At 42.1% G+C, this 25,200-nt stretch overlaps 2 protein-coding genes across 2 annotated transcripts in view; one reads left to right on the forward strand and one right to left on the reverse strand.

Moving 5' to 3' along the window:
- elmo3 (engulfment and cell motility 3) overlaps window positions 1–11,782 on the reverse strand; it is a 54,220-nt gene extending 42,438 nt beyond the window's left edge. The window contains exon 1 of the mRNA XM_061036738.1: window positions 11,776–11,782. The gene's annotated coding sequence lies outside the window, so the exon portion shown is untranslated. The remainder of the gene's footprint in view (window positions 1–11,775) is intronic.
- Window positions 714–23,096, forward strand: c4h12orf4 (chromosome 4 C12orf4 homolog). Its single transcript, XM_061036749.1, has 14 exons — window positions 714–869; window positions 2,044–2,232; window positions 4,448–4,593; window positions 7,039–7,220; window positions 7,913–8,012; window positions 8,158–8,282; window positions 10,144–10,250; window positions 10,444–10,641; window positions 11,250–11,378; window positions 11,874–11,942; window positions 12,831–13,033; window positions 17,224–17,281; window positions 17,944–18,011; window positions 20,643–23,096. Exons 2-14 carry the CDS (start codon window positions 2,052–2,054, stop codon window positions 20,733–20,735), a joined length of 1,659 nt encoding a protein of 552 aa, XP_060892732.1. The 5' UTR covers window positions 714–869; window positions 2,044–2,051; the 3' UTR covers window positions 20,736–23,096.
- The last annotated feature ends 2,104 nt before the right edge of the window (window positions 23,097–25,200 follow it).

Genomic DNA, 25,200 nt, shown 5'->3' on the forward strand with positions numbered 1-25,200 from the left:
ATTATATTACACTATATTGTTCATATTGCACTATATTATATTATATTATACTACATTATATAACTGTACTCTGCATTACTGTGGTACAACACTGCCTCTCTTCTCTGCTGTTTACATGACTTGCTGCTATTTATCACACCATCATCACTTTAATCATCACTTGTCACTTTATCTTGTCATTCTCTGCAAATACTGTTTCAATTCTCAATTCCCCCAGTTAACTTCATCATTCATTTTGTACTGTATATACCCCCTGTTTTTATTTTTTGTTTAATGTGTATTTTGAGCTTACTTGTCCGTGCTGCTGCAACGCCCGAATTTCCCCTCTGGGGATCAATAAAGTATTATCCTATCCTATCCTATCCTAAATCATTGCATAGTGATACATTAATCTCATTTATCTTAAGCACACAAGATAATTATCTTGTTCGCACAAGTTATCATCTAACTTTTTGGGACTTCAGGGGCTCCGTATAATTTGTTGCAAACAAGCTGGAAAGATGAATTTCACTCAAAAGTCAACATCACCATAAACCTACCATCTTTGACCAGCAGGGGGAGCTACTACATAAGACAAAACCACGACGTTCAAACTGTAAGGTAAATTAAGCTTCATGATTTGCAGATTCGTCACTCAGTGTATCTGCTTAATGCGTTAAGTCAATTAAAAAAATGTATATACAATGTTTTATTCCATATGTATAAAGCTTTCAGAGACATTATATATAATCTCAATTGACAACTTGGCCACACACATCTGAGCCTCAGTGTGGCGAAAGTGGTTTTACTGTCTCGATGCTTAAACTCTGAAGAAGAGTCAGCTGACTGACCCAAACAGTCTGCTGCATCAGGAAACACCATTCACACAGGTAAATATGTACCTTTAAAAGATTGAATATGTTCATCATCTGCAGAAAATAGCGATGACTCTGTGGGTCCACAGCAGAGGGATTATCTGTTAATGTTTTTATCTCAGCTCACAAATGTTAGCTCTGCTGCTAGCTGGCTAACGTGGAGCTACAGCTCTACATGTTAAAGGAGCAGGAAGTAAACTTAGATTACACATTTTATTTATCACTAAAAATATCAAATCTAAGAATGAGAAGATATATATAACCAGGATTTAACTTAGCATTACTAGTCTAAAATATGAAAGATTAAATGTAAATGTGCTAAAACAGAGTTGTAAATGGACAGTATTGACATAAGTTAAAGTGCATGAGTGTAGACATGTTATCAGCAGAAACTATATTATGGGGTGATGGTGGTCTACAGGCAAAGAGATGAACTTTCAATTCAGTTCAATACAAACTAACTGAGGCTGGAAACCAAACCCAAAAAAGGATTTCAATCCCAGTCAGCAAATCATTTTAAAACATTTTCTTAATACAGCTTCAAGGATATTAAGTTTGCAGCCACAAACATCTCACTCAAGTGTTTTAAAAACTTATGTGTTCCCACTTGTATCAACATTCTGGATAATGTTTCTTGCTGCATGGTTTGTGCAATATCGTCATGGTGTTCTTATATATGTTTTCTCTTACTTATGTTGTGTTATATATGCAGATATTGTGACAATGTGGTTAATGTGCATGTGCTTTTCTGTTTACATGTTGATTGTGTTTGTTTCTATTGTTTTTATTTATTGATTATACTAAGGAGGCAGCTGAGTGTTTGCAGTGCTTTGAGTCCAAGACAATTTTCCCGAAGGCGATAATAAAGTGTTATATTATCGCTTGCACCGCACCATTTCTCTCAATGCATTGTTACACACTACTTGTAGTCTCTTCATGCTTGCTTTCTAAATGTTTGTCCGCAGATACAGTTAAAGCTCTAAACAAAAATGTCTTCACTGCATCTCACAAATTAAACCTGGCTGCAAAGCTGTTTGCTTTTGCATACATCTTGCAGCTTCACTTGTAAATATCGTCGTCATCATTGGTATTTTTTTTCTGTACTTCTGTAAAAATGACCAAGATATTTGATTATTTTAAAGACTTCATGATTAATGTTTGTCAATTTACTGTTTCACCTGTTTTCCAGCTGCAGCAATGAAGAAGAATAAAGGCAAAGCCAACCCTACGACCGGGAAGGAGTTTGTGTTTGACTTCAAGGCAGGGAAACACAACTGTGTCCTCAAAGTGCCTCTGCAGTTTCCTGTTCAAGAGAACGTCAGTGACCTTCACGGACGTCTGATGCTGTTGCATAAAATCCCCTGCTACATAGAAAACGGTGAGGTTACTGCTCTTGGTGAAAGAAAATCTTTTCAAAGCCAAATAACAGGACTGTTGTATTTGTTTTGTTGAACAGCTGGCAGGCGATTTGGACTATGTTCCTTTCCTTTCTGCATTTCCTTTGTATCCCCTTCTCAGCTTTTGTAGCTGAGATCTACAGACCTTAACTGCAACCATAAACCAAACTTTATTAAAAACTGATTTACTGCATCGCCTAAATTAAAGTGCATGATAGTGAAACGTATTGATCTGATTTGTAGCAGCCTGATCCCAATCATCACCCTCTGAACCCTCACAGACTTAAAGGTCGTCAGGTCTGCGGTGTGTGAATGCATGTTAGTCAGGTATAAAAAAATAAGTAATGGGACACACCATCATGACATCACACGTTGCCTAGAAACAAGATGCACCTTTAAGGCTTTGACACACAGAGGAGATCGTCGGCTGTCGGTCCTAGTTGGACCGTCAGCGCTCCACACAGGTTCAGTAAAGCCCCTTGAGCATGCCGCTGTAGTATCCATGCTTTCACCCATTAGTGCGGTTTCTCCTTATTTGTCTCCTCCGCCTCTTCTTTTCTTTTTCCACTAAAAGACCAAGAACTGACAACGCCAGCGCCATTTTCAACTTTTTATCAGACATTATTCTACATTGGTAGACTACCTATAATACGAGTGGTTAATTACCTGGTTAAATAAAGGTTAAATAAAAAAAATTAAATAAAAGTGTTTCTACATTTCAGAATATCATCAAAAGTCAGAAAAACCATAAATATTCATACTTTGTTCTTGTAGACTGAGAACACAAACAACTATTTAAACGTGCTATAAATAACCACAAAGGGAATAAAACTGGGTTACTGTCACTTTAACTTATTTTCTGGTTTTCCACCACGTCCATGCTTGCTTTGATTAAATGTAGTGATTTGTTTTCAAACTTTATTGAATACTGCTTCAATGTACAAATATCTGTTTACACTCGGTGAGGGGCTGGACCGTCACGTCCTTCACTTCACCTAGTTTGCAATGAACTCTGGGTAAGTCCTTCAGGAGAGAGGGCTGATTCCAGGAAACTGCTATTAGAAGTCCACGTCAGAGCCCTCACGTACTTGAGGATTTTTTATTTCTTTGGGGACTTTTTATGCCTTTATTACAGAGACAGGGCAGTGGATAGAGTCAGAAATCAGAGAGACAGAGAGAGTGGGGAGTGACATGCAGCAAAGCAGCCTCTGTACCTTGGGCGTGCAAACTAACCACTAGGTCACCGGCATCCTGCACTTGATGATTTGACAGTGGGACAGCACTAAACACTCACACACTTATCTTGAACTCAAAGTCTGTGAGTGTGGAGCTTTGGATTCAGCCTGTATTCAGCCCCTACTTGTCTTTAAAATTAAATCATTTACTAATTTAAGTGTCAGAAGTCGTGGGTGTTTTCTGATAATATTTGTAAAGTAGAATTTCTCAAAGACATGTCTGCAATATCCTCCATCTAATAGTTTTGATATAAACTCCTGAAGCCACCAAAAGCAGTCATAGCGTTATGTTTATTATTATTAAAGTATTGTTGTTATTTTTGTACTCACTTCTCTGAAACAATCCCTCTAAAGTGTGAAAACCAAATTTGCACAGCTGGACAAGAAACACAAGACTCTGCTTATTTACAATGACTTTATATGGGCGGCAGTAGCTCAGTCTGTAGGGACTTGGGTTGGGAACCGTAGGGTCGCAGATTCAAGTCCCGATGGGGACCAAATATGGAAGTTGGTCTGGTAGCTGGAGAGGTGCCAGATCACCTCCTGAGCACTGCCGAGGTGCCCATTAGCAAGGCACCAAACCCCCTCCCCGCCACCAGCTCAGGAGTGCCCGCTGTGGGCAGCTCCCTCACTCTGACATCTCTCCATTAGTGCATGTCCACAGGATCCTGTTTCTGCATGTGTATATATACTTCAGCCTATGTGTGTGTTCATGACTTACAGAGTGTAAAAACAGAAATTTTCCTTGCAGGGATCAATAAAGTAAAGAAAAAAGTAACTTTCCACGTCTTCATGACAAAGAGGAGAGGATGTCAGCATGCATGCTGTTAGTTTGAAACCTCAACAGATGGAAAGGATCCAGCGGAGTGGTTTTTGTAGTGTCTTGTTTAGCTCGTGCAGAATCGAAACATACTTGAAATTACAATTTTTTTCTCTCTCTTGTTTGCATCTCTTCATGCAGAGCTGAAACACTCGCTTTCTATCTTCATCGAGAAGGAGACCATCCTGGATTACGACAGAGAGGCAGAGCTGGCCCTGCAGAGACTCTCAACGGGAGAAGTAGATGTGAACCAGCTCACCAATGCATGGACCAGGTCTTATGTGGAGGTGAGAACATAGAGTACATATTTTTGGGGGTTTTATTGAATTATACTAATCTCACCATGATCTGCTGTAGTGTCAGCAGCGGTGGAGGCAGTGTTGTCAGTGTTCGGCTTCGACGGCTGCTCTGTCCATTTGTGGATATCTATGATCCATTTCATCAATTATGACAACTCTATGCAAACGTAGTCGGCAGAGAATTACTTAAGTTAACCCTGCTGCTGCACGCATGTTGCAAATGACGTGCAGGACAGGTCACATGCACCTGTCATGACTATCAGACCCTTTATCAACGGGATCTGACCCACTGTTGCCAATTTGAACCTTTGTTTACTCCATTTAATTGAGGGTTCAGACATTTGGAATGAGGGCGCAATCCATCCTTTTGCACTCTCATAGAACCGGACCATCATCACGATTCAATTTTATTGAATCCAGCAGTTGCTATGTCAGATTTCTTTCTTGCCAGGTGTCTCGATGTTTTTTTTAAGACTTTTGGTGCTCAACCTGATTGTTTATCTACCCCTCCATACAGGGCTACAGGGTTTCTGAACTGTCCTTGAATGCACCCGCCTACTTTGGTGCAGTCATGGATCATTTAAGTAACTTAAACAGAAGTGGCGCAGTGCATCTGCAGATTGATTATTCATGACTTCTTGAGAGAAAAAAAGGATCCCATTACACGAGGCCGCATGCTGTGCTTAATGTCTTCTCATTGCACTCGGTTACACTTTGATGCGTTTTCTCCCAGAGGTCCAATATTTGGCGGCGGGTGCATAAATTTGAGAATAGAGTCATCAGTTTTGAGATCATGGGTCAATAAAAACAAACGAATGAAATGAAGCGTAGTCTTCAAAACCGACACATCTAAGTGTTACTTATTCATGCTTAAAGAAGGGCAACACGATCATTTGGTTTTACACTTTAATGTTCATGGCTTTAATCTCCGCTGCCACCAGTGCGGGCGGCATTTATAAAAAGACGAGGCCTGATTCTGCCCTTGTTGTGAAGCCGGCTGCGCTCAGACACGTAGGAGCGGCTGCTTGTTAACTATTTACTGCAGTCACACAGAAATACACATGGATGCCTTCCAGTGTCCATCGTGTTTGTGGTCTAAAGATTCCTGCGCCCGTATAAATAGGGGGGTTCACATTCTCAACACTGTTCTGTTGCTTTTCTAATTATGGAAATGGGACATTGACCACAGCGGTTAATTGAGCACCCCAAACTGTGCTGATGTTACATTTTGTCTGAAAAACAGAAAATGTAGTTTCCACAGTTTTTTACTGAAGTCAGCATCTTGTGGTCACTCCGTTTATCACCCACATGTGATAAGTTGTGAACAGTTCAGCGATCCTGCACGCTTTGACGAACGCTGCAGTATGAAGAGAAAACAGCTGTACAAACCGAACATTAATAAAAACCACTTATTAAGACACAACAAACATCTTTTGATCAGATTGAATTCACTGAAATCCAGAGATCTGGTCGACTTCAAAACCAGTCGAATCATGTTCAGAGTGAAACATCAACAGTTACCCAAAAAGAGTACATTACATCTCAATAAAACACATGCATGACTTTACGTGATCATGAATCAGATAACAACACAGAGAACACGACAGCTACTTTACTGACTTTGTGTCTTATTCTGAGACATGTTAGTCAGATACAGACAGAACACTCCGAGATTTCTCCATAATTAAGGCGGTCCACTTTGTGTAGCCGTGCCTGTGTTCGTGCATGAACTGCACCGTGCCTAAGCATACAGTACCTCTTCCAAGCTTGCTTAAGGGCCAAGGAAGTGTAGCGTGCTTGAGCACAGATCTGAACACTCACACTCGTCAAACGAACTGGACTTTAGGGGTGAACTGTGCTTGGGCACGCAACGGATTGCAGAGTGTGATTGCGCCCTTTTTCCGAAGTTGCTCCTGCTGCTGCCTCAGCTGCGTGTGAATGTGTATGAATGGATTAGTTACTTCTGATGGTGTCTTTACACAGCAGCCTCTACCATCAGTGTGTGAATGTGTAGGTGTGACCTGCAGTATTAAAGCACTTTGAGTCGTCAGAAGACTAGAAAAGAACTTTACAAGCTTAAGTCCATTTATCATATGAGTTATTTATTTAATGTGTTTTTTTCATTCTATTGCTTTGCTAGTTATCTGTATTCGTTGGTGTTATTTTGGGCTCAATTAATGAAGCCTCAAAGAGACAAATGAGAGAAAACTAGATACTTTTTCTTCATCTTAACCCTTCTCAAACAAAGACTTTAATGGGTTCTTTACAGAAAGTTTACTCTTATTGCTATTAGTTTTTCCCCCCACATATCTAATGAATGTTTAAATAAATGACGTCCATCTTCTCTGCCTGGCGACATGTTTTATTACGTTGAAGTTAATATCCGTCTCTCTCTTGTTTGTCCCCCCTCCCCACCACCCCGTTCCATCACAGACTACACTGGAGCACGCTCGACCCGAGGAGCCGAGCTGGGATGAGGACTTTGCAGACGTTTACCACGAGCTGATCCACTCTCCTGCCTCGGACACACTTCTAAACCTGGAGCACAACTACTTTGTTAGCATCTCTGAGCTCATCAGTGAGAGAGACATGGAGATTAAGAAGCTGCAGGAGAGGTTGGTGTCGAACCGGGATCTTTGAACTTCCAGCTCGTACTGTATCAGAGTTCTTTGGCAACATAAAGTCAATATTGAACCATTGAACCTCTGTTGAAACATTGAAACATTGAACCTCTGCTCTGCTTATACTCACAGCTGCTTTTTGCAGAACAAGTTTCATATGGATACAATACACCTATCCCATCTTAATTTATTTATGTTAAGATTTATTTTTGGGCTGTTTTGCCCTCATTAGATCAGACAGTGGATAAGGTAGTAAATCAGGGAGAGAGAGTGGGAACTGACATGGAGGAAAGGAGCTGCATGTGGGATTCAAACCTGGGCCGGGTTGCTTGGCGGACTATAGCCTCGTAAATGCGGCATGACCAAATCCCTAGATACCCCAAACCCCCCCCCCCCATAAAGATAAAGATATAACGCTGTGTGGGTTTTGTTTCAGACTATAAATGCATCAAACTAAATTCTTCCTCAAAGTGGCTGACACTTTTAGAGACAATATCAGTCTGTGCAAAATTGTTCTCCAATTCACTTCCCCTTCAACCAGTTTAAATAAGTCTCAGAGCTCCTCAAAACGTGTGTGTTTCTTGTTTTAAATCCACTCTGATCCTGTATTCGATCATGTCTCCTTGTGATGCTGTAGTTCCTCCATTCTGTTAAATCCATAAATACTGAATGTTTTTGTCTTGCAGGCAAGCCTCAGAAATGGACAAAGTGATGCACGAGCTGGGGAACACTTTGAGTGACCATGACGTCAACACTGTTGCCTCTCAACACTTTGATGCACAGCAGGTAAAGACGAGGCTGGGGTTCTCTCTCTCTCTGTGTATTGATGTTGGAGTCAGGTGTACCTTTATCACAGTACAGATATCATCAGATTACTCCAGCCAGTCGTTGACAAAATATTGTTTTTCTCTCTGTTTTTGTCGTCAAACAGGTGTTGGAGAACAAATGGGCGAGCGAGCTGAAGCAAGTAACCGGCATTCAGAAGCAGGAGTATCAGGAGTGGGTCATCAAACTGCACCAGGACCTGCAGAAGTCCAACAACAGCAGCAAAATCAAGTGAGTTTGACAGTACAGCATGTGCTTGTGTGCACACTCTAACGGTCTGTAAACATGTATACTGAAGTGTACGTTGTGTACTTGCTTAACTTTTTTTTTTATGGCACGGTAAAGCCAAAACAGTTGATCCAACACAATTCACAATTCTTGTGTTTGGTTGCTCCACATTACAGCACAAAAGAAAGTAAAACTAAAGAGCATCAAAAGAGAAAAACAAAAAACACAATTTATTATAAAGTATGAAGTGGAAGAGTGAAAAGGTAAGTAACAGAGTAAGAAGAAAACAACAGTATTCACAGTTCAGACACAGACCCAGGCTCAGTTAATGCAAGCTCTTGCGTTCCCCCCAGAAATAAATATTTGAAGTGAGTTTGGGAACTAACAAAACACTTCACTTGTTACATAAGGGTATCAAATAAGTGGGCCTTGGGTTTCATCGCTGCAGTGGTTTTAAGGCACCTCCACAAGGCTGTTTTGGACGCCCCTCGGTTTGCCAGATAAGAGAGCAGTTATCAGGTCAAACCAACAGGTGTTGCAGCGATGGAAGCGGGCAAGAGAAGTGGTTCAGATAGAAGTGATTGTACCCGACCTAAAAAGCCTCTGCATGTTTCTAATAAGCTCCACGAGCAGAAACGTGCTCAAACTAGGATCAATATTGGAGATGCTTTTGAAAAATGGAGAGAGGTTAGAACACAGAAAGATTTACAGACCGATGCAGAGCTGGATAAACACTGAAGCTTCAGTGTCCACCACATGGTGACCTGAGTGAGTATGGACTCTAGAGAGGAGGGGGGGGGAAGACAGCGCTCTACAATGTTTAGAATTTAGACTGCAGTACCCATTTTAAACACTCCTTTAAATGTCATATTAGGAGAAATCCCGCTTGAGGACAAGCGGAACCGTTAATAGGATGTCAACATTTGCACTCCTGCAGAAGATCTCATCCCAAAACACGATATGCATGCTGCTCGTTCTTTGAACTTCAGGCTCCATTTACATGAAAACTAGAGGGATTACATGAGGTCAAAAACTCATCTCAGTTTGACTGATGTCTGGCTTTGCAGCATCAGTTATGACGGGCACTCTGGGATAATGAGTAGGGGTAAAATCTAGTAGGGGTTTACAGTAATGAGGTCTCACAGAGTCGTGGTTTAAATTCGATTTTTACTCCACTCTGCTGCGTAGATTGGATATCCCATCAACACGCAGAGACCAGCCTGAGCGTGTGTGGGGAGAGCTTCTCAGAAAGTGTGCTGACTCTGTATGAGTTTGTCTTAATGATGAATATCATTATCTCTCCATGTGTGGGAGGATCTTCATCAGCACTTTGTGCACTTTGTAAAGCTGCAGTGAACACACGATCCAGGTTAACTTTGTGATTCCTTTAAATAATAATAATAAAATCCTTAGAGCTGAGGATTGTATTATCCACTTGTAAATTGCCTAATTCTCTATCCCCCTTCTTCTCATTTTTTTCAAGAAGAAGCAACAGAATGTCTGAATGATTGTTTCTTTAAATGTCTGAATGGCCTTAAGGCCTTTGCACACTGAGTCTGTTTTTTAGTCCGAAATTGCCGCAGATTTAATAAGAAATATGATCTTGTGTTGTGTCAATCATGTTTGCACACTGACTCAGAAACTTTTGTCCGCCATGATTTTAGAGGACGAGATAGGATGGCGGTGCGCTGATGGGACAAGAAATTCCTCTTTTTTACATTGTTTATGTTCAGTTATGTTTCACAGGTAGTGAACATGTTTCATATTCTGGGCTGTGCATCTCTTCAGGTTCTCTCAGGTCTTCTCTTAAACTTTTTAAAGCGACATCAAAATATCAACTTTTGTTTGCATGGTTGTGTTACAGTGAGGAGATCAAGGTGCAGCCCAGTCAGCTGTCGGAGGTGGCTGACCCGGGGGCGAGGATGTTTGAGGAGCAGCCTCAGCTGGAGGAGAGTTTCACCATTCACTTAGGTGCTTGAAGTTTAACCTGCTTTCTTAGTTTGTCTACAGAGCTGTGTTCCAGCTGACATGTCAGGTACCATGATCGAAAAAAGCAGATTTATTGTGCAGGAATCTAAGTACAGAATAATATATACTTCTGATTTATGCATGCATCATTTGATTCTCATCATAAATATAATGTGTGTGCGTATTTCTTGCTCAGGAGCACAGCTGAAGACGATGCACAACCTCCGTCTGGTGCGGGCAGACGTGCTGGACTTCTGTAAGCACCGGTGGCACGGCAGCGGTGGAGTGAAGCTGAGGCGGCTGCAGACGGCCCTCTCTCTCTACTCGTCCTCGCTCTGTGGTCAGGTGTTGTTGGTCGACAACAGAGTAAACTCCTACAGTGGCATCAAGAGAGGTCAGGGGTCACGATTAGGAAAACCTGTGGTGGTAGCGCTTTGTGAGAAAGGGAGTTTTGTTTGCGAGGCCCCCTTCTGGATGGTCAACATATTTACATTCCTCTTAAACCGCCTTTAGTTTTTGCCTAGTCATGACTCAGTCTCATTATCTCGCACCTTTACTGTGAGAGTAACACTTTTTTAACATCTGTAACTGATAAGCAACTAAGTTAGGGCGCCGTTCATACATCATGCGACTCAAAGTGCTTACACGGTAAAAAAAAACAAAAAACTTTTAGAACATTATATATTTTTTTGGTTTTAGATTTTTTAGATTTTTGATTTTTTTATATCCTTTATTAATCCTTGAGGGAAATATTAAGGAAATAAGACATTTAAACACACTCAGACCAAAGATGGTACAGAGGGTCAGCTGTCATATTGTTGACTAAATCCAGTGTGTACTGGTCTGTCAGGTGAGGAATACTGCACATTGGTTTCCCAGTTACCTAAAGTTGAACAACCATTTCCAGTTTAATTTTATTTTGTAAGGACAGGCTGGATATTCAATCAAACTTTTCCTGCATCGTGTCATAATTGGCCTTTCTTTGTGTGTGTTAACCACCAGACTTTGCAACTGTAGCAAAGGAGTGCACAGACTTCCACTTTCACTGTCTGGAGGAGCAGCTGGAGGAGGTGCAGCAGGTGGTGCTGTATGCACGAGCCCAGCGGAGCCACAAACAGAAGGAGCAACCCGGTAAGTCTTCTGGCTTCTCATTGGCTGCGGCCACAGAATAAGAAAGACAAAAGGAAGACAGGTGCCACTAAGGCTGCCTTGAATCTCTTCCAGAGGTATCGCTAATGAGCTTTATGTACATGCCACTGGAAAGAATATTTCTAGACATCCAGGCTTGCTATTTTTAACCAGCTATGCCATAAAAAAATGCTTAACTAACATTTTCATACATGGCATGTTCAGCAGTGTCACGGTGAAACAAAGCGTTGGGTCATACAAGCTCTTGTGCTCGACATACAGAACATTTTCACTTTGATGTTCTTTATATCTCTTACTTTGATTTGCAGGACCAGAAAGATGAACATGGTTCTTACTCTCACACTAAACAATGACAAGACTAAGCAGAAATAAACGTGACCTGTCATTCGAGTAGTGCTGCTCTTTTCTAGCTTTTGATCAAACTTCTGAACACTGAAAACACTCACTGATTGTGTTGTTCAATTCTGTACTTTGCAGAGGTGCCAAGGAATGGAGGTGATGACAAGAGCAAAAATGTTGAAAGAAATCCGTCCAACATCTTACCAGGTAATGATTATCAACATGTACTTTCACACTGACTCCTCCTCCTCCTCCTCCTGCTCTGTGAGGACTTTTTAACCTTTATTTAACCAGGTAAATAACCCATTGAGATCAGGATCTCTTGCACAAGGGTGACCTGGCCAAGAGGGCAGCAGCACACGTCATAAAAAAGCATTACATGATAAAGAGACAGTTTACAAACAATAAGTTAACACATTGACCTTATGACATCACACATTGACCTGATGACATCACACATTGACCTTTGTTACCGTTCCTTTGAGCTGTTTGACCTCAGTTTGGGATCCCTAACCACTTCCTGTTTCTGTGCTTAACTTCATGTCCTAACCTCCCATCTACCAGAAGCTCCTTTCTATATTTCAAAATAAAAGCACGGTTGAATTCAAATAGCAAGTAAAGTACTCTCAGCTTAAGACAGTACCAACATTTCAAAATAAAAGCCTAACAACTTTTATTTTTAAATGCAAAATAATGGAATTTCAAATGTTGTTAATCACGATGAACTATTGAAAATTAAGCGACTAATCACGATTACACTTTTCAATGTTTGACAGCCCTAATTTTTTAATCTTTGTATTTCCGTCTGTAACTTTGTGTTTTTGCTGCTGCCTGTCTTGGCCAGGTCTCCCTTGAAAAAGAGGTTTTTAATCTCAATGGGACCAACCTGGTTAAATAAAGGTTAAATAAAAAGAATACAAAAAATAAAAATTAAACTATTAAATTGATATATATATAAGCCTACATGAGATAATAGTGCTGTCGTGGAGCTCCTCACATTAACTCAAACTGACCAGAAAGTACATAAGCTGCATTTTTTCTTCCAATATCAAACTCTAACTAATCGTCTTCTACCTGCTGTGTCTCTTCTTAAAGGTGAGTTTTACATCTCACGGCACTCCAACCTGTCAGAGTGCCACGTTGTCTTCCACCTGTGTGTGGACGATAATGTGCGCTCAGGGAACATCACGGCTCGGGACCCGGCCATCATGGGTCTGAGAAACATCCTGAAGGTGTGCTGCACGCACGACATCACCACCGTCACCGTGCCTCTGCTGCTGGTCCACGACATGTCGGAGGTAAGAGCACCTGAGAGGAGAAATTAGTGCAGAGCAGTTCATCCCAATGTCATCATGAAACATATTGTATAAGTCTGAATTAATCGCAACAAACAGAAAAAACAATAACGCAATAAAAATAGTTATTTTCTACTCAGCATGTGTACATCTTACTTATTAGAGGGAGGGCTGAGTATAATGGCCATCACAGCTAACTAACATCAGATTAATTAGTTTGAAATTAGTGGTGGAAAAAAAAGCTTCAGGATTCAGGAGGGATGTGTTGCAATCACAGGTATCGTGTAAAACATGAAGAACAGCAGGTAGACATAAAAAGTGTGATCCTGGCCGGACCCGGCTCTGGGCTGCGGGTTAGTCTCGGGCTCGGGCAGAGAATCTGACCTCCCAGGTGATATCATACTAATGCAAACTTAACCACACCAATGGAAAATGTGAAAAATGTCCCCCTCAATATCTGGATAGGATTCAATGTTGCTCAATGACAACCTCAACTGGACGGACTGAGCTCTACATTCAATCCAGGAATCCTCTTAGCGTAATCTTTTCTGTGTTTTTGACTTTGACATTTGTGTTAAGCCTCAGAGTTTGTTCTTGTTTGTGTGTGTGTGGAAGGTGATGAAACTCTGCTGACGTCACAAGTTTCCGTGACCATTTCTTCCCTTTCATTCAGCTCCCCGTCTGAACGCTCGGCATACTCAGATGTGGTCCGGCTTGTGAGGCCCCCCGGCTACAACTGAACATGTCCCAGGTTTTTAAAAACCGACAGGCCAAAGTAGGGAGTCGTGAACTTTTCTGTTGACTTAATACCTCCGAGTGTGTGTGTACAGCGGCTCTCCTGTGCTCACACAGCAGGGCGAGAGCAACAGAGATGGCTTTGAGTGACCCATGAAGTGAATCACACAGAGAGGCCAAATCCCTGATCACAATAAGGTGGATTTATTATTCTTTAAATTAGATTTTAAATTTAATTTGGTTGGATGAAATAAATAATGGGATTTGGATTTTCTGACTGAGTAGAAATTAAAAACCCATTAAGATGGAAAGTCAAGTCTCCACAGGCCTCAGCCAGGGGTTCACTCGTGCCACAACATGCCCGCTGCTATTTATTCTCCTCCTGTCTAATCAAGACTCTTTGTTTATACAACCAAAGACTTCTGAAGGCTTGCGAACCAGAGGGAATTTAATTGATAGCTTCTGGTTTCACATCCAAACTCTTCATCTGTCATCTTCTTTTTTTCTTCTCCGACTTGTTTGCCATTCAGAGGCCATGTCCGCCATGTTTGTATAAGCCTCTTCTTGTGTTTTGGCTCGGAGAGACACAGACATAGTTTGTCTACATGAAGTGCAGACTGCAATATAAATAAAACAGGGCTGTGGCTTTTATTCTTGTTTTCTTTTTTCTTGTTAACTTTAAGAGTTTGAGGAAAAACGGATCCCGGACATAGCATGACTTTGTGCTCAAAAACGCCAAAAAAACATGTTATTAGGTTTGAGGGCTAGAAAATTAAAACCTCTGTGAACCTTTTTAGAGAGACGATTACCAAAACACAAGAATGACATAATAGCACAACTTTGGTGTCCTATTATAGTACCAGTCTCAGCTCCAGCTCCACACTGGTACCAGCCTCAGCTCCAGCTCCACACTGGTACAAGCCTCAGCTCCAGCTCCACACTGGTACCAGCCTCAGCTCAGCTCCACACTGGTACCAGCCTCAGCACCAGCTCCACACTGGTACCAGCCTCAGCACCACACTGGTACCAGCCTCAGCTCAGCTCCACACTGGTACCAGCCTCAGCTCAGCTCCACACTGGTACCAGCCTCAGCACCAGCTCCACACTGGTACCAGCCTCAGCACCACACTGGTACCAGCCTCAGCTCAGCTCCACACTGGTACCAGCCTCAGCTCAGCTCCACACTGGTACCAGCCTCAGCACCAGCTCCACACTGGTACCAGCCTCAGCTCCACACTGGTACCAGCCTCAGCTCAGCTCCACACTGGTACCAGCCTCAGCTCCAACTCCACACTGGTACCAGCCTCAGCTCAGCTCCACACTGGTACCAGCCTCAGCTCCAACTCCACACTGGTACCAGCCTCAGCTCCAACTCCACACTGGTACCGGCTTCAGCTCAGCTCCACACTGGTACCAGCTTCAGCTCCAGCTCCAGCTCCACACTGGTACCAGCCTCAGCTCAGCTCCACACTGGTACCAGCCTCAGCTCCAGCTCCACACTGGTACCAGCCTCAGCTCAGCTCCACACTGGTACCAGCCTCAGCTCAGCTCCACACTGGTACCAGCTTCAGCTCAGCTCCACACTGGTACCAGCTTCAGTCGTACAGAAACAACTCTCGGGTGTGCTGTGCTTTTGTTGATGCATCACAGAGCAGTTGCTAAAGCCTGTGCAGGTTATCTCGGGCCGAGGTTAAAATGGGCCTCGATGACACCCCTTGACTTCATGGATCGGGTTTGTTGACTTGTGGGTGAAAGGTTGCGTGTGTGTTTCTGTGTGTGTAGAGAGAGAGAGTATATTATTCCTGTTTTAATGACCTTACACTGGCTACCCATTGCTTTTAGGAAAATTGGGCCTCCGATTTTAGTTTCCTAAAAACAATAAATGACCCAATATTGGGTGCAGAGGACTTCTATTTTTGTGGCTGTGGTATCCAAAGAGGTATTGATATAGCAAAGTAGAAAGAAACGCTCACGCTTCAGCCGCTCAGCAAAAGGAAGTCTTTGCTCTTAGAGAGGGACTTCAGATGTTTAAATTAGAATTCAATGGACTCCTTCTCTCAGGCAGAATCCAAAGAAAGTACAGGAGCACAGAAATGACTTAAGATAAATGTATTTTGGTGCAAAGGACTAACGTTTCAGCGCACTGCTTTTGACTTTGGGGAACTCACAGTGCATGGAAACATTAGTCCTTTGCACCGAAAAAGGGTATGAAATAAAGGTCATACTCCAAGACTTTGTCCCCCATCAGTCCTCGGACTACTTCACAGAGCGGCAATGTCAACAGGATAGATTGACTAAGTGTTTATATAGAGGGGGTATGACAATAATAGGGCTTTCACACTTGCAGAAAACTCCTGATATTTGTCGGAGGAGCTGAACGCAAACAGCTGAATTTTTCGTACAGACTTCACCCAGAGTTTCTCCTGCCAGACGATTTCACATATACACTCCTCAAAATATCTAGATCATTTCTAGGGTGTATGCATGCGACCACTACGATCTCCGTGCACGTAATTAACCGGCTGTGTTACTGTTTCTGTTCTCCAGTATGTTGTTCTCCGCTCTTTTGTGGATGTTGTAATTCCGCTGGACTACACATAGCATTTATATGTGTGGCAAATATTCTCGTTATAGCATCATATATATAGTGGACTCTGTTGCTTCGTCCGCTTCTTCCTCGTTGTTTTTTTACATCACGTCTTACCTCAGGAAATCCCCCGCCCCCCCCTCCTGTCTGGCAGGGATAGTCTCCAGCTGTGAGGTGCATGTGTGAACAACCAGGTCAAAAGAATATCCGTAGCAGTCCTCCTGAAATTATCTAGATATTTTCAGGAGACAGCACTTTGCTTTGCTTCACTTTATTTTCAGCACTTTGAGATTTTTTCCAAAAAATTAAAGTGCATTACAAATAACATTTATTATTACTATTATTATTATTGTTCTGTGTCTGTACCTTTAAATGTAAATGAGCTGTGTCTGACCACGCCCCCACTCTGGAAGGGCTTGGGTTGCGCCATGTCCTATTGTTTAAGGTGAGAAGGCAGACTCAGAGGGCAGAACAAACACCTAGCTGTGGGAGTGTCACCCACCTGGGGGAGGGGTTACTGCCCTTAGTGATGTCATGAAGGGAAAATCTCCAAATGGCCTGTTTGAGCACACATTTTCTGAAAAGTGGAGCAGGCAGAAGAAGGAAAGGATTTCTCATCATTGGGGGGTTTGTAGACAGACTAAAGACACATATTAGAGTTAGAGAAACATGGTGAAGTTTATTTAGCATAATATGTGACCTTTAAATTTATTTTCTATAAGTCAAAGCAGACTATCACCCAAATATCATGACCTTGTTCTTGAATGTCCAGTTCAGCAGAATCCACTTTGTGCTGATAAATGTCCAATCTGATCATGTGTCAGGATGGATTTGCTGCAGTGTCCTTATCTTTCTCGTCTTCTCTTTGCAGGAGATGACCATACCGTGGTGTCTTAAGAGAGCCGAGCTGGTTTTCAAATGTGTCAAAGGTGAGATTAATGTTAACTTTTTTTTTTTTTAATCTTTAGACATTTTCTGTTTTGGCCATTATGAAACGAAGGGCAGGTGTGCTTGAAGCGTCACCCTGGTGAGCCCTGCATTGTGCGAGCCGTCTTCTTCTTTGTTTTAAGTGATTTATTTGCTCGACTCTGCAGCTGCCCTATTTGGTTTGGATGTGCGTGTTTTCTCGACCGTTGTACTGTTTTAGCCATTATTCCACTACAGCACATGCTCACACTGTTATTTTTCTACTGGATTATTTATTTAAAAAATAATGTTCTTGCTGCTTCCTCTGACATCCCCTACCATCTTTCGTGAACTCTCTGTTCTCCAAGCATTGAAAATTTTGATCGTGCAATGAAAATACATTTTTAAGATGAGGTTTGCAGTAAGTCCAGGGGAGTCATATCAAAGTTTAGATCTGTTTTAAATGTGAAGTATCAGGACACATGGTAAATGGACTTGAGCTTGTTTAGCGCTTTTTTAGCGCTTTTTTAGTCTTCTGACTTCTCAAAGCGCTTGTAGAACTGGGCCTCATTTTTTGACCCTGTGCAGCACTAGCCTTATTCTATTCAAGATATATATCGATATTGATCATTTAAAAAAAAATGTTTCAAACGTGTATGACGTTTTCATTTTGTGTTTTTTTCAGGCTTCATGATGGAGATGGCCTCATGGGACGGAGGTATTTCACGCACAGTCCAGTTTCTAGTGCCAAAGGTGAGAACAGAGTGTACTCCTCCACATACTTTTGGTTTCACAACATTCAGTGAAGGCGACACACACTGTTTCTTTGAGTAATTGCTCGCCAGCAAAGCTCTATGCTAACTAAAAAAAAAAGTATGCTTAAGGCTTCCCTTGTACATAAGCTCACAAAGAAACACCTGGCCGTGCAGTACACACCTTTGAGAGCAGGCAGAGGGGAGAAAAGCCGACCATAAATCATAAGAGCTTTCTGTTCTCTTGACCAATGTTTACACTGCTGTGATAAAGAAAGAGAGCTCCATGTTATTATGTGTTAAGCAGCAGGATTAACTTGAAATCCTTCAACATTAAATCTTAATTTAGGTTTTTATTTTATGTCTTTATAAATATTGTACATTTGTCAAACTCCAGATGTGCTTAGCGAGTCGGGAAACATTCAGGTTCAGCTTTAAGGAAATGGTTTTCAGAGGACTGTGAGCTGAGTGCAGGATGTAATATCACTTATTTGATTTGGGGTTTAGCTGCATGTTGTGTGCCTGTGACGTTTGTGGTTTGTCAGGATGGCAGCAGAGCCCAATGAACGATGTCGTGTTGACAGGTTAAGATGATAAAACGAGCCGCTTCAAAGGACTCCCGGCTGCATCGGCTTCCTGTCAGCTACATGCTCAGACACCATTTAAAATAGCACTTCTGAAACAACATTGTAGTCTACTTGTCAAAGAGACACGGTGGCTAAATATACTCACTGTGTTTGTGTGCCTGTGTTTCAGCTTAAACATTAACACTTAACATTCTTATTTGACGGGTGGCGATGCTCGGAGTGACACGCTATGCTCTCCTGTTTAAGTCACAGCTGCCGGGGTTCACATCCTTTCAGCATCTCGACTGCTGTTCCCTCGAGGGGGGGTAAAAGAAAAAACACCCTGTGATGTTGAACTGAAGGGCACAACAGGAGCTGTTCACACTTCCACTGTACACAAACACTCCATGAGTATTTGTGTTTTCATGAGCACACATTCAGCTGGATTTATAAAAATGTTTAACTTGTCTTTTTACCATTGTCAGAGAGTGTGTACTCACACTGATTTACATCGGTGCTGCACACATCTCACTCCATAGAGGTCTCCTACAAAGTGTGTTTAACATACTCAGGCTTTCATGAGCCTATTCATACTGCTGTTTCAAGCCGCCATATTTACACCGTTGTGAGGTGTAATCTTCAATCTGAATGATGTGGGGCACTGGTGGCGCTGTGGTTAGTGCACTCGCCCCGTGTGTGGAGGCTGTGGTCCTTGCGGGGGCGGCCCGGGTTCGAGTCCGGTCTGTTGCTCCTTTCCCACATGTCATTCCCTACTCTCTCTCGCCCTAATTTCCAGCTCTATCCACTGTCCTGTCTCTCCTTTAAAGGCACAAAAAATCTTTAAAAAAAATCTTCAAAAAAAAAAAATCTGAATGTTGTGGAGACGAAGTGACCCCCTCCTCTGTATCTTTGGAGGTAGTAAGAGAGGCGTTACAGTTTCAGCGGTGCCATGGGGGGAGCACAGCGCTCTGTGTGTGTGTGCATGTCTGACTGCTGTGTGTGTATGTGGAGCTCCCGCTGTGCCGTGTTTCCACAACGCTGAAAGTCAATGTGAATTCACAGATGGGGACACCGATATTACACCAGCGCAGAATCAATATGAATGTACAAAGACGTCATGACGGCTGAGCTTAGTTACGGCACTTCAGCGAAAAAGCAGTCCTGAAAATGGCTTCTGAGTAACAGCCTGAAGCTCCGGTTAAAGATGACGATATCACTTAAAGAGACAGCAGCTGAAATTAACCATTTCAGGCTGAGGCTGAAATGAGGGATTTTACTGACACCAGTATCAGATAAATAAGGAGGTTTTTTTGAGCTACACAGCCTGCAACGCTCCTCGATAGGTGTCTCAGACCGAAATCATTAAAGGTGAAAGTGAGATTAATAGATCTCCTTTAAACTTGAACAATTGAAGTCAAATTAATGTATTGATTTAATACAGGATGATGCGTCGGCCTTTAATCAATTTTAATATCTGATTTTTGTTGTAAAGCCAGATGTGTAAAACAGATTTAACAGGCTATTAGGACCGTACATAAAAATGAATGATTCTTAAAATGCTTTTCCCTTTCTTTTACTCTTTGAATGATTTGCGTGTATTTGACATGTGAAAGTTCCTGGCTCCGTTCTTTGGCATTTCTTCATTAATTACAATTCAGAAGCGTAAGCTGAGGATGTACACTGCCGTCACTCTGAACAAAACCTTGTACCGACCAGGAGGTTAGATAGATAGATAGATAGATAGATAGATACTTTATTGATCCCGAGGGAAATTCAAAGCATCCAGTAGCAGGTTACAAAGACGTACATGACATGAAACATTTGTTACAAATTAAACCACAAAACCGACGCCCGCCTCCCATACATATATATTAACCTGAAAAAAAGATTTAAAGAATCCCCCTAGATGACTAATACAAGAAAAAATAGACTTATACAAGAAATTAGTTTTTAGAGAAAATCTTTGACCTTTGGCTCTCAACAGGCTCTCTCCCTCTCTTCTCCCTTTGTGGTACACCCACCATGTCTCTCACTAATAAAGGCTCTCTCTCTCTTTTTACTGACAGAGTATCTCAGAGGAGATGTTTTACCAGCTGAGCAACATGCTGCCTCAGATCTTCCGCGTCTCCTCCACCCTGACTCTCACCTCCAAGAACTGATGAAAGACGATGCTCCACGTTCAATCACGCTTATTTACAAAGCAGTAAGAAGTTGTGATTCTTGTTTTTTTGTAATTTGGGATCTCTGAATGAACAGATTTGCTGAAGCAGCACACAAGCTCCATTCATGTGAACAAAGTATTGTGGCATTAAACACTTACAATAGAAGGGACATGGTTGAGCTTAGCTTTTCTTTTTGCAGCTACACAAGTTGAACAGTCTGTAAATGTCTCTTCCTGGAGGCAGAGTGCATTCAGTGGTTCACCAAAGCAGCTGCTGCAATTATCATTTGAAGCCTCCAGGGTGCCGTTATGGTGACAGAGTTTTATGACATCACGGCTTCATCCAGCAGTGCAGCAAGTATTCAAGTGTTCAGGGGCGTGTCCAGACTTTTTAAAACTGGGGGGGGGGGCCCACCTGGGGCCCTGACTTATGCCGGGGTGGCATGACATTTGTGGGCACACTCACGCAAATGAATTTCATTTTTTAACTCTTTCTATCCCCACAAATGATTTGTACTTGTAAGTAACGCAATTTGGCAACAGATAAGTGAGTCAAAAACAAAGATGTATGTGCAAAGTCAGCATTTAAAGTACTTGGAAATTTACATGAACACACTTGTACAATGTCTAAAGACCCTGACACACCAAGGAGATCATCGGCCGTCGGTCCTACTTGGACCCTCGGTGAGCTGTCTTCGCCCTATTTTTTTTGTCCGTCTCCGTGGCTTCCCGTCGGCCCCTGTCTGCCTTTTTTATGCAGATTCAGCATGTTGAATCGGCGTCGGCTGTCAGTGAGAGGAATCTCTCTGATTGGCTGTTTGGAGGTTTTATTTGTCTCCAGCTCTCCTCACAGGTTCAGGAAAGCCCCTTGAGCATGCCGCTGTAGTATTCATGCTTTCACCCATTAGTGCGGTTTCTCCTTATTTGTCTCCTCAGCCTCTTCTTTTCTTTTTCCACTAAAAGACCAAGGGCTGACAACGCCAGCACCATTTTCAACTTTTTATCAGACATTCTCCATTAGTAGGCTACCTATAATACGAGTGGTGACTGACTTCTCGTATCATAACAATGCTACCGCCCCCTGCTGGCATGGAGAGGTGTTTCCTTTCACACATGAGCAGAACGTACGTGGTGGTTGGCCGTCGGCTGTAGTCTTTGCGGTGTGTTCAAGTGCAACTTTTTGGCCAAGATGTGAGGCGCCACAGGCCTCTGCTTTGTGTGTCGGGGCCTTTAGACCGTGTGCATGAGTCTTTCCTTGGATATTTTATTGGAAGAGCCAAGTATTTATTTCCAACTGAAAGTACTACTGTTAATGTGTTAAAGCAACCAGAATTGTTGATTTTTACTTAAGGGTTAGGGTTAGCCTCTGATTAGGAAAATATCCAATCATAGATTTGGATTCTGGGGTGGCACCCCTCTGGACACGCCCCTGCTATAAATGTAATCAACCGAGCAGATGAAGTTTATGGAAAAACACAGTTTTTGTTTACTGATGTGACGGAGCTGGTTGGAACCAAGCGAACAGATGTGACCTAACAAACCTCAGCGACATTATTCAATAGCAGAGTTAGCAACCGCGCTGATTGTGACTTTTCTGTGTGTGTGTTTTCACCACACAGAAACGCACAAATCATTTTATCCGCACATGGATTTCAGAAGACATCTCGTCTCAGCTTTGAAGTCATGTTTTTGTGTTTCAGTGTCCAGTGTGGGGTCCCTGTCAATCAAACACTTCATCTATTAATGAATTATGAGTCAGATATCACACTTCAGCCATAGTAGAACATGAAGCTGTGTGAACTTTAAGGACATGGCGTCTTATTTGAGGAACTGATGCGTCCTTTAAAGAGTCGACTCTTTTACACCTGAAGCCTGGGGGTGTTACTGCCGGGATGAGCGATGTGCCCGTGTGTTCATGCTGCATTGCAGTGAGTTGTAGTGAGGACCACTCTTTATGTGTGTGTGTGTGTGTGTGTGTGTGTGTGTGTGTGTGTGCGCACGTGTGTGTGTGGTCCCTCCCCTCTACCTCTGTAACAGCAGATGGCACTGTTTTTAGAGACAAAGATGTGAAAAGAAGGACCACACACACACACACACACTCCTCTTATCAGAAGAGATACAGTTCACTGCCTGCATCAATGAGTTTGACTAAATATATAAATATTTAAATAACCTCCACACTGATCATGAGTAAGGGGAAGGTGTTGTGAAAAGTTCAGCCTCAATGTTCTTGTATCTGAAATGTAATTCAAACATTTGTTAAATGTGTCGACTAATCGAGCCAGATGTTCCAGTGTCTTCTGTTTATTTATTTCTGTACATGTTTACATTTTATGTTTTAATAAAAACACTGATTACACTTCCTGGTACCTGATGTGATTACTTTATGGAAGCTTTTATACGGTGGCCCTGAAGGTCAACTGCAAACACTTTTCACTGAACGAAAGGAAGAAAACAACTTTACAACTGCCCCATATAGGTCGGATTTATTCAGATTATAAAAGAGACATAACAATGAAAAACACATCAGAGAGGACTTCTTCTCATTTTATCTAGTTTTATTACATGTTTAACCTCCTGTGTTTCCTCATGAAGAATTAATGATAGCGTTTCCTCAGTCCCTCAGTACCTGTTTTTATCTAGTTGTTTTACATTATAGTTTTTGGATTGGGGGGTCGTGTTGTTGCTGTTTGACTTATTTTGATGTAAAAGCACTTTGTGATACATTGGACAGTGGATAGAGACAGACACCAGGGACAAAGGTCGGGTCCGAACCCGTGCCTCCCTAACCACTACGCTAAGTGAAATGTTTTTATTTGCGTTGAGTGAAATGTTTTTACAGTTGACCTTCAGGGCCAGGGACAGGATAGTTGTGTGTGTGTGTGTGTTGTTTTTTTAACCCCCCCTCCCCCTTCACAGTGATGCACTTGTACTATAATTTGGGGCAGAGTTTAATTTAGTGTTGATGGGTTATCCACAGGCATGTAATCTCTCTGAAGTTAATAATCCGTGTCATTCATTGGTATTACATTCCTGCACATCTAATGGGGGCCTACAAGCTATTTCAGACCGACTGGAATCAATTCAGCCTGTCAGGAAGTTTTGCCACAGCCACGTTCAGCGCTGTTGTACGGATCATTAAAAGATCCGATGGGTGAAGCAATCAAAGCACGATGATGCCTTCTCTTCCGACGAGATACACAACATGGTCAGTGGCGATGAGGTCTCTTTAATGCTTAATGTCAAAACTGTTTATAACACACCACCGCGCTGAGAACCCACAAATCTGTAAGAATTGTTAGGATATGCCTCGCTGAGTGTTTGTCATTTTTAGGATTGGTCTCAGCGGCCGGGAGTTTTTGGTTTCCTGAGGGGGGGAGACGGTATTCTGCCGATTCAGCACAATGGTCCTCCTCTCAGTTCTGTACATGTTTTAAAACAATCACGGCAACATTCAGACACTATAGGTGTGAAAAGGAATTCATCCATGTGGAGGTTTCACCCTGCAGAAGTCAAAGCCACTCGGTTAGAAAACAAGCACCAGGAGGCACCTGTTCTGAGATGTTTTGACTGGAGTGAAACCGAAGGCCTTCTTCTGTCGCAGCAGACGCGTCTGATATGTGTCTCACGGGCACCGACACATGAGCAGTCCTCCACAGCATGAGATAAAACATCAATTCAAGCCTTGACGGGAACATTGTCTGATGTAAGCTGAAGGAAAAATCACCAGTTCTTTATGGAAATTTAAAAAATTTGTTAAATTTAAAGCATTGTGTAAAATCATTAACAAATCGAAACCTGTTTAATTACCTATTTATTCATCTTTTTTTTCACAGGTTCTTTTTTCTTTTCAACGTCACAGGTACTATCACTGGAACTTGCTTTGTTTTTTTATTAGAAGGCAAAAAATAATGTGAGGCCCTTCAACCCACATGTCTCTCCATAATGTCTGCTTGTTAACCCTCTTCCTCTTTTTTCCTCTTTCTTTTTTTCTCTCCTAGAGACGGTTAATTCCTCTTCATTTTTCTTGGTTGACTTTCATTGACAAATTTGAGTTTTCACAGCAATAATGCATGCAACGCTTTGCAAGGCATCCAGAGTGAATGCTTTTAAATGGGGCCCCCTTAGGGAGGTTTTCTACTGTCATAGCAAAATGTGCACAATTTGGACCGCTGCTGTGGTTTTTGTGAGCCCTAACGGGGCCCCCTACTGGTCTGGGGCCCCAAGGTTGCCTGTCTTGCCTGTTGACAAGCAGCGCCTCTGCTTATAAAATTACACTAAAACAAGATTTACCTCAGTCAATTTAGCAAACACACGTTTAAATCATTTATTGCTTTGTTATGCCATTTAATAAGAAATAATTATTGTTTTATTGTGAGAATAGCGGAAGTTGGTAGTGCGTATTACAATTTTATTTTGAAATCGTGACCGGAAAGAGTAACTGGTGTGACGTGGAGCTTGAC

This window comes from Labrus mixtus, chromosome 4 (genome assembly GCF_963584025.1).
Source record: "Labrus mixtus chromosome 4, fLabMix1.1, whole genome shotgun sequence".
Classification (NCBI taxonomy): domain Eukaryota; kingdom Metazoa; phylum Chordata; class Actinopteri; order Labriformes; family Labridae; genus Labrus; species Labrus mixtus.

What these genes read in the sequence shown, in the direction of transcription:
- c4h12orf4 (XM_061036749.1), top strand. Translation starts at nt 2,052, where the DNA reads ATGAAGAAGAATAAAGGCAAAGCCAACCCTACGACCGGGAAGGAGTTT. An exon ending in GAGTTTCACCATTCACTTAG is followed by an intron (nt 10,251 to 10,443) that starts GTGCTTGAAGTT and finishes TTTCTTGCTCAG; the next exon opens with GAGCACAGCTGAAGACGATG. An exon ending in GGTTTTCAAATGTGTCAAAG is followed by an intron (nt 17,282 to 17,943) that starts GTGAGATTAATG and finishes TGTTTTTTTCAG; the next exon opens with GCTTCATGATGGAGATGGCC.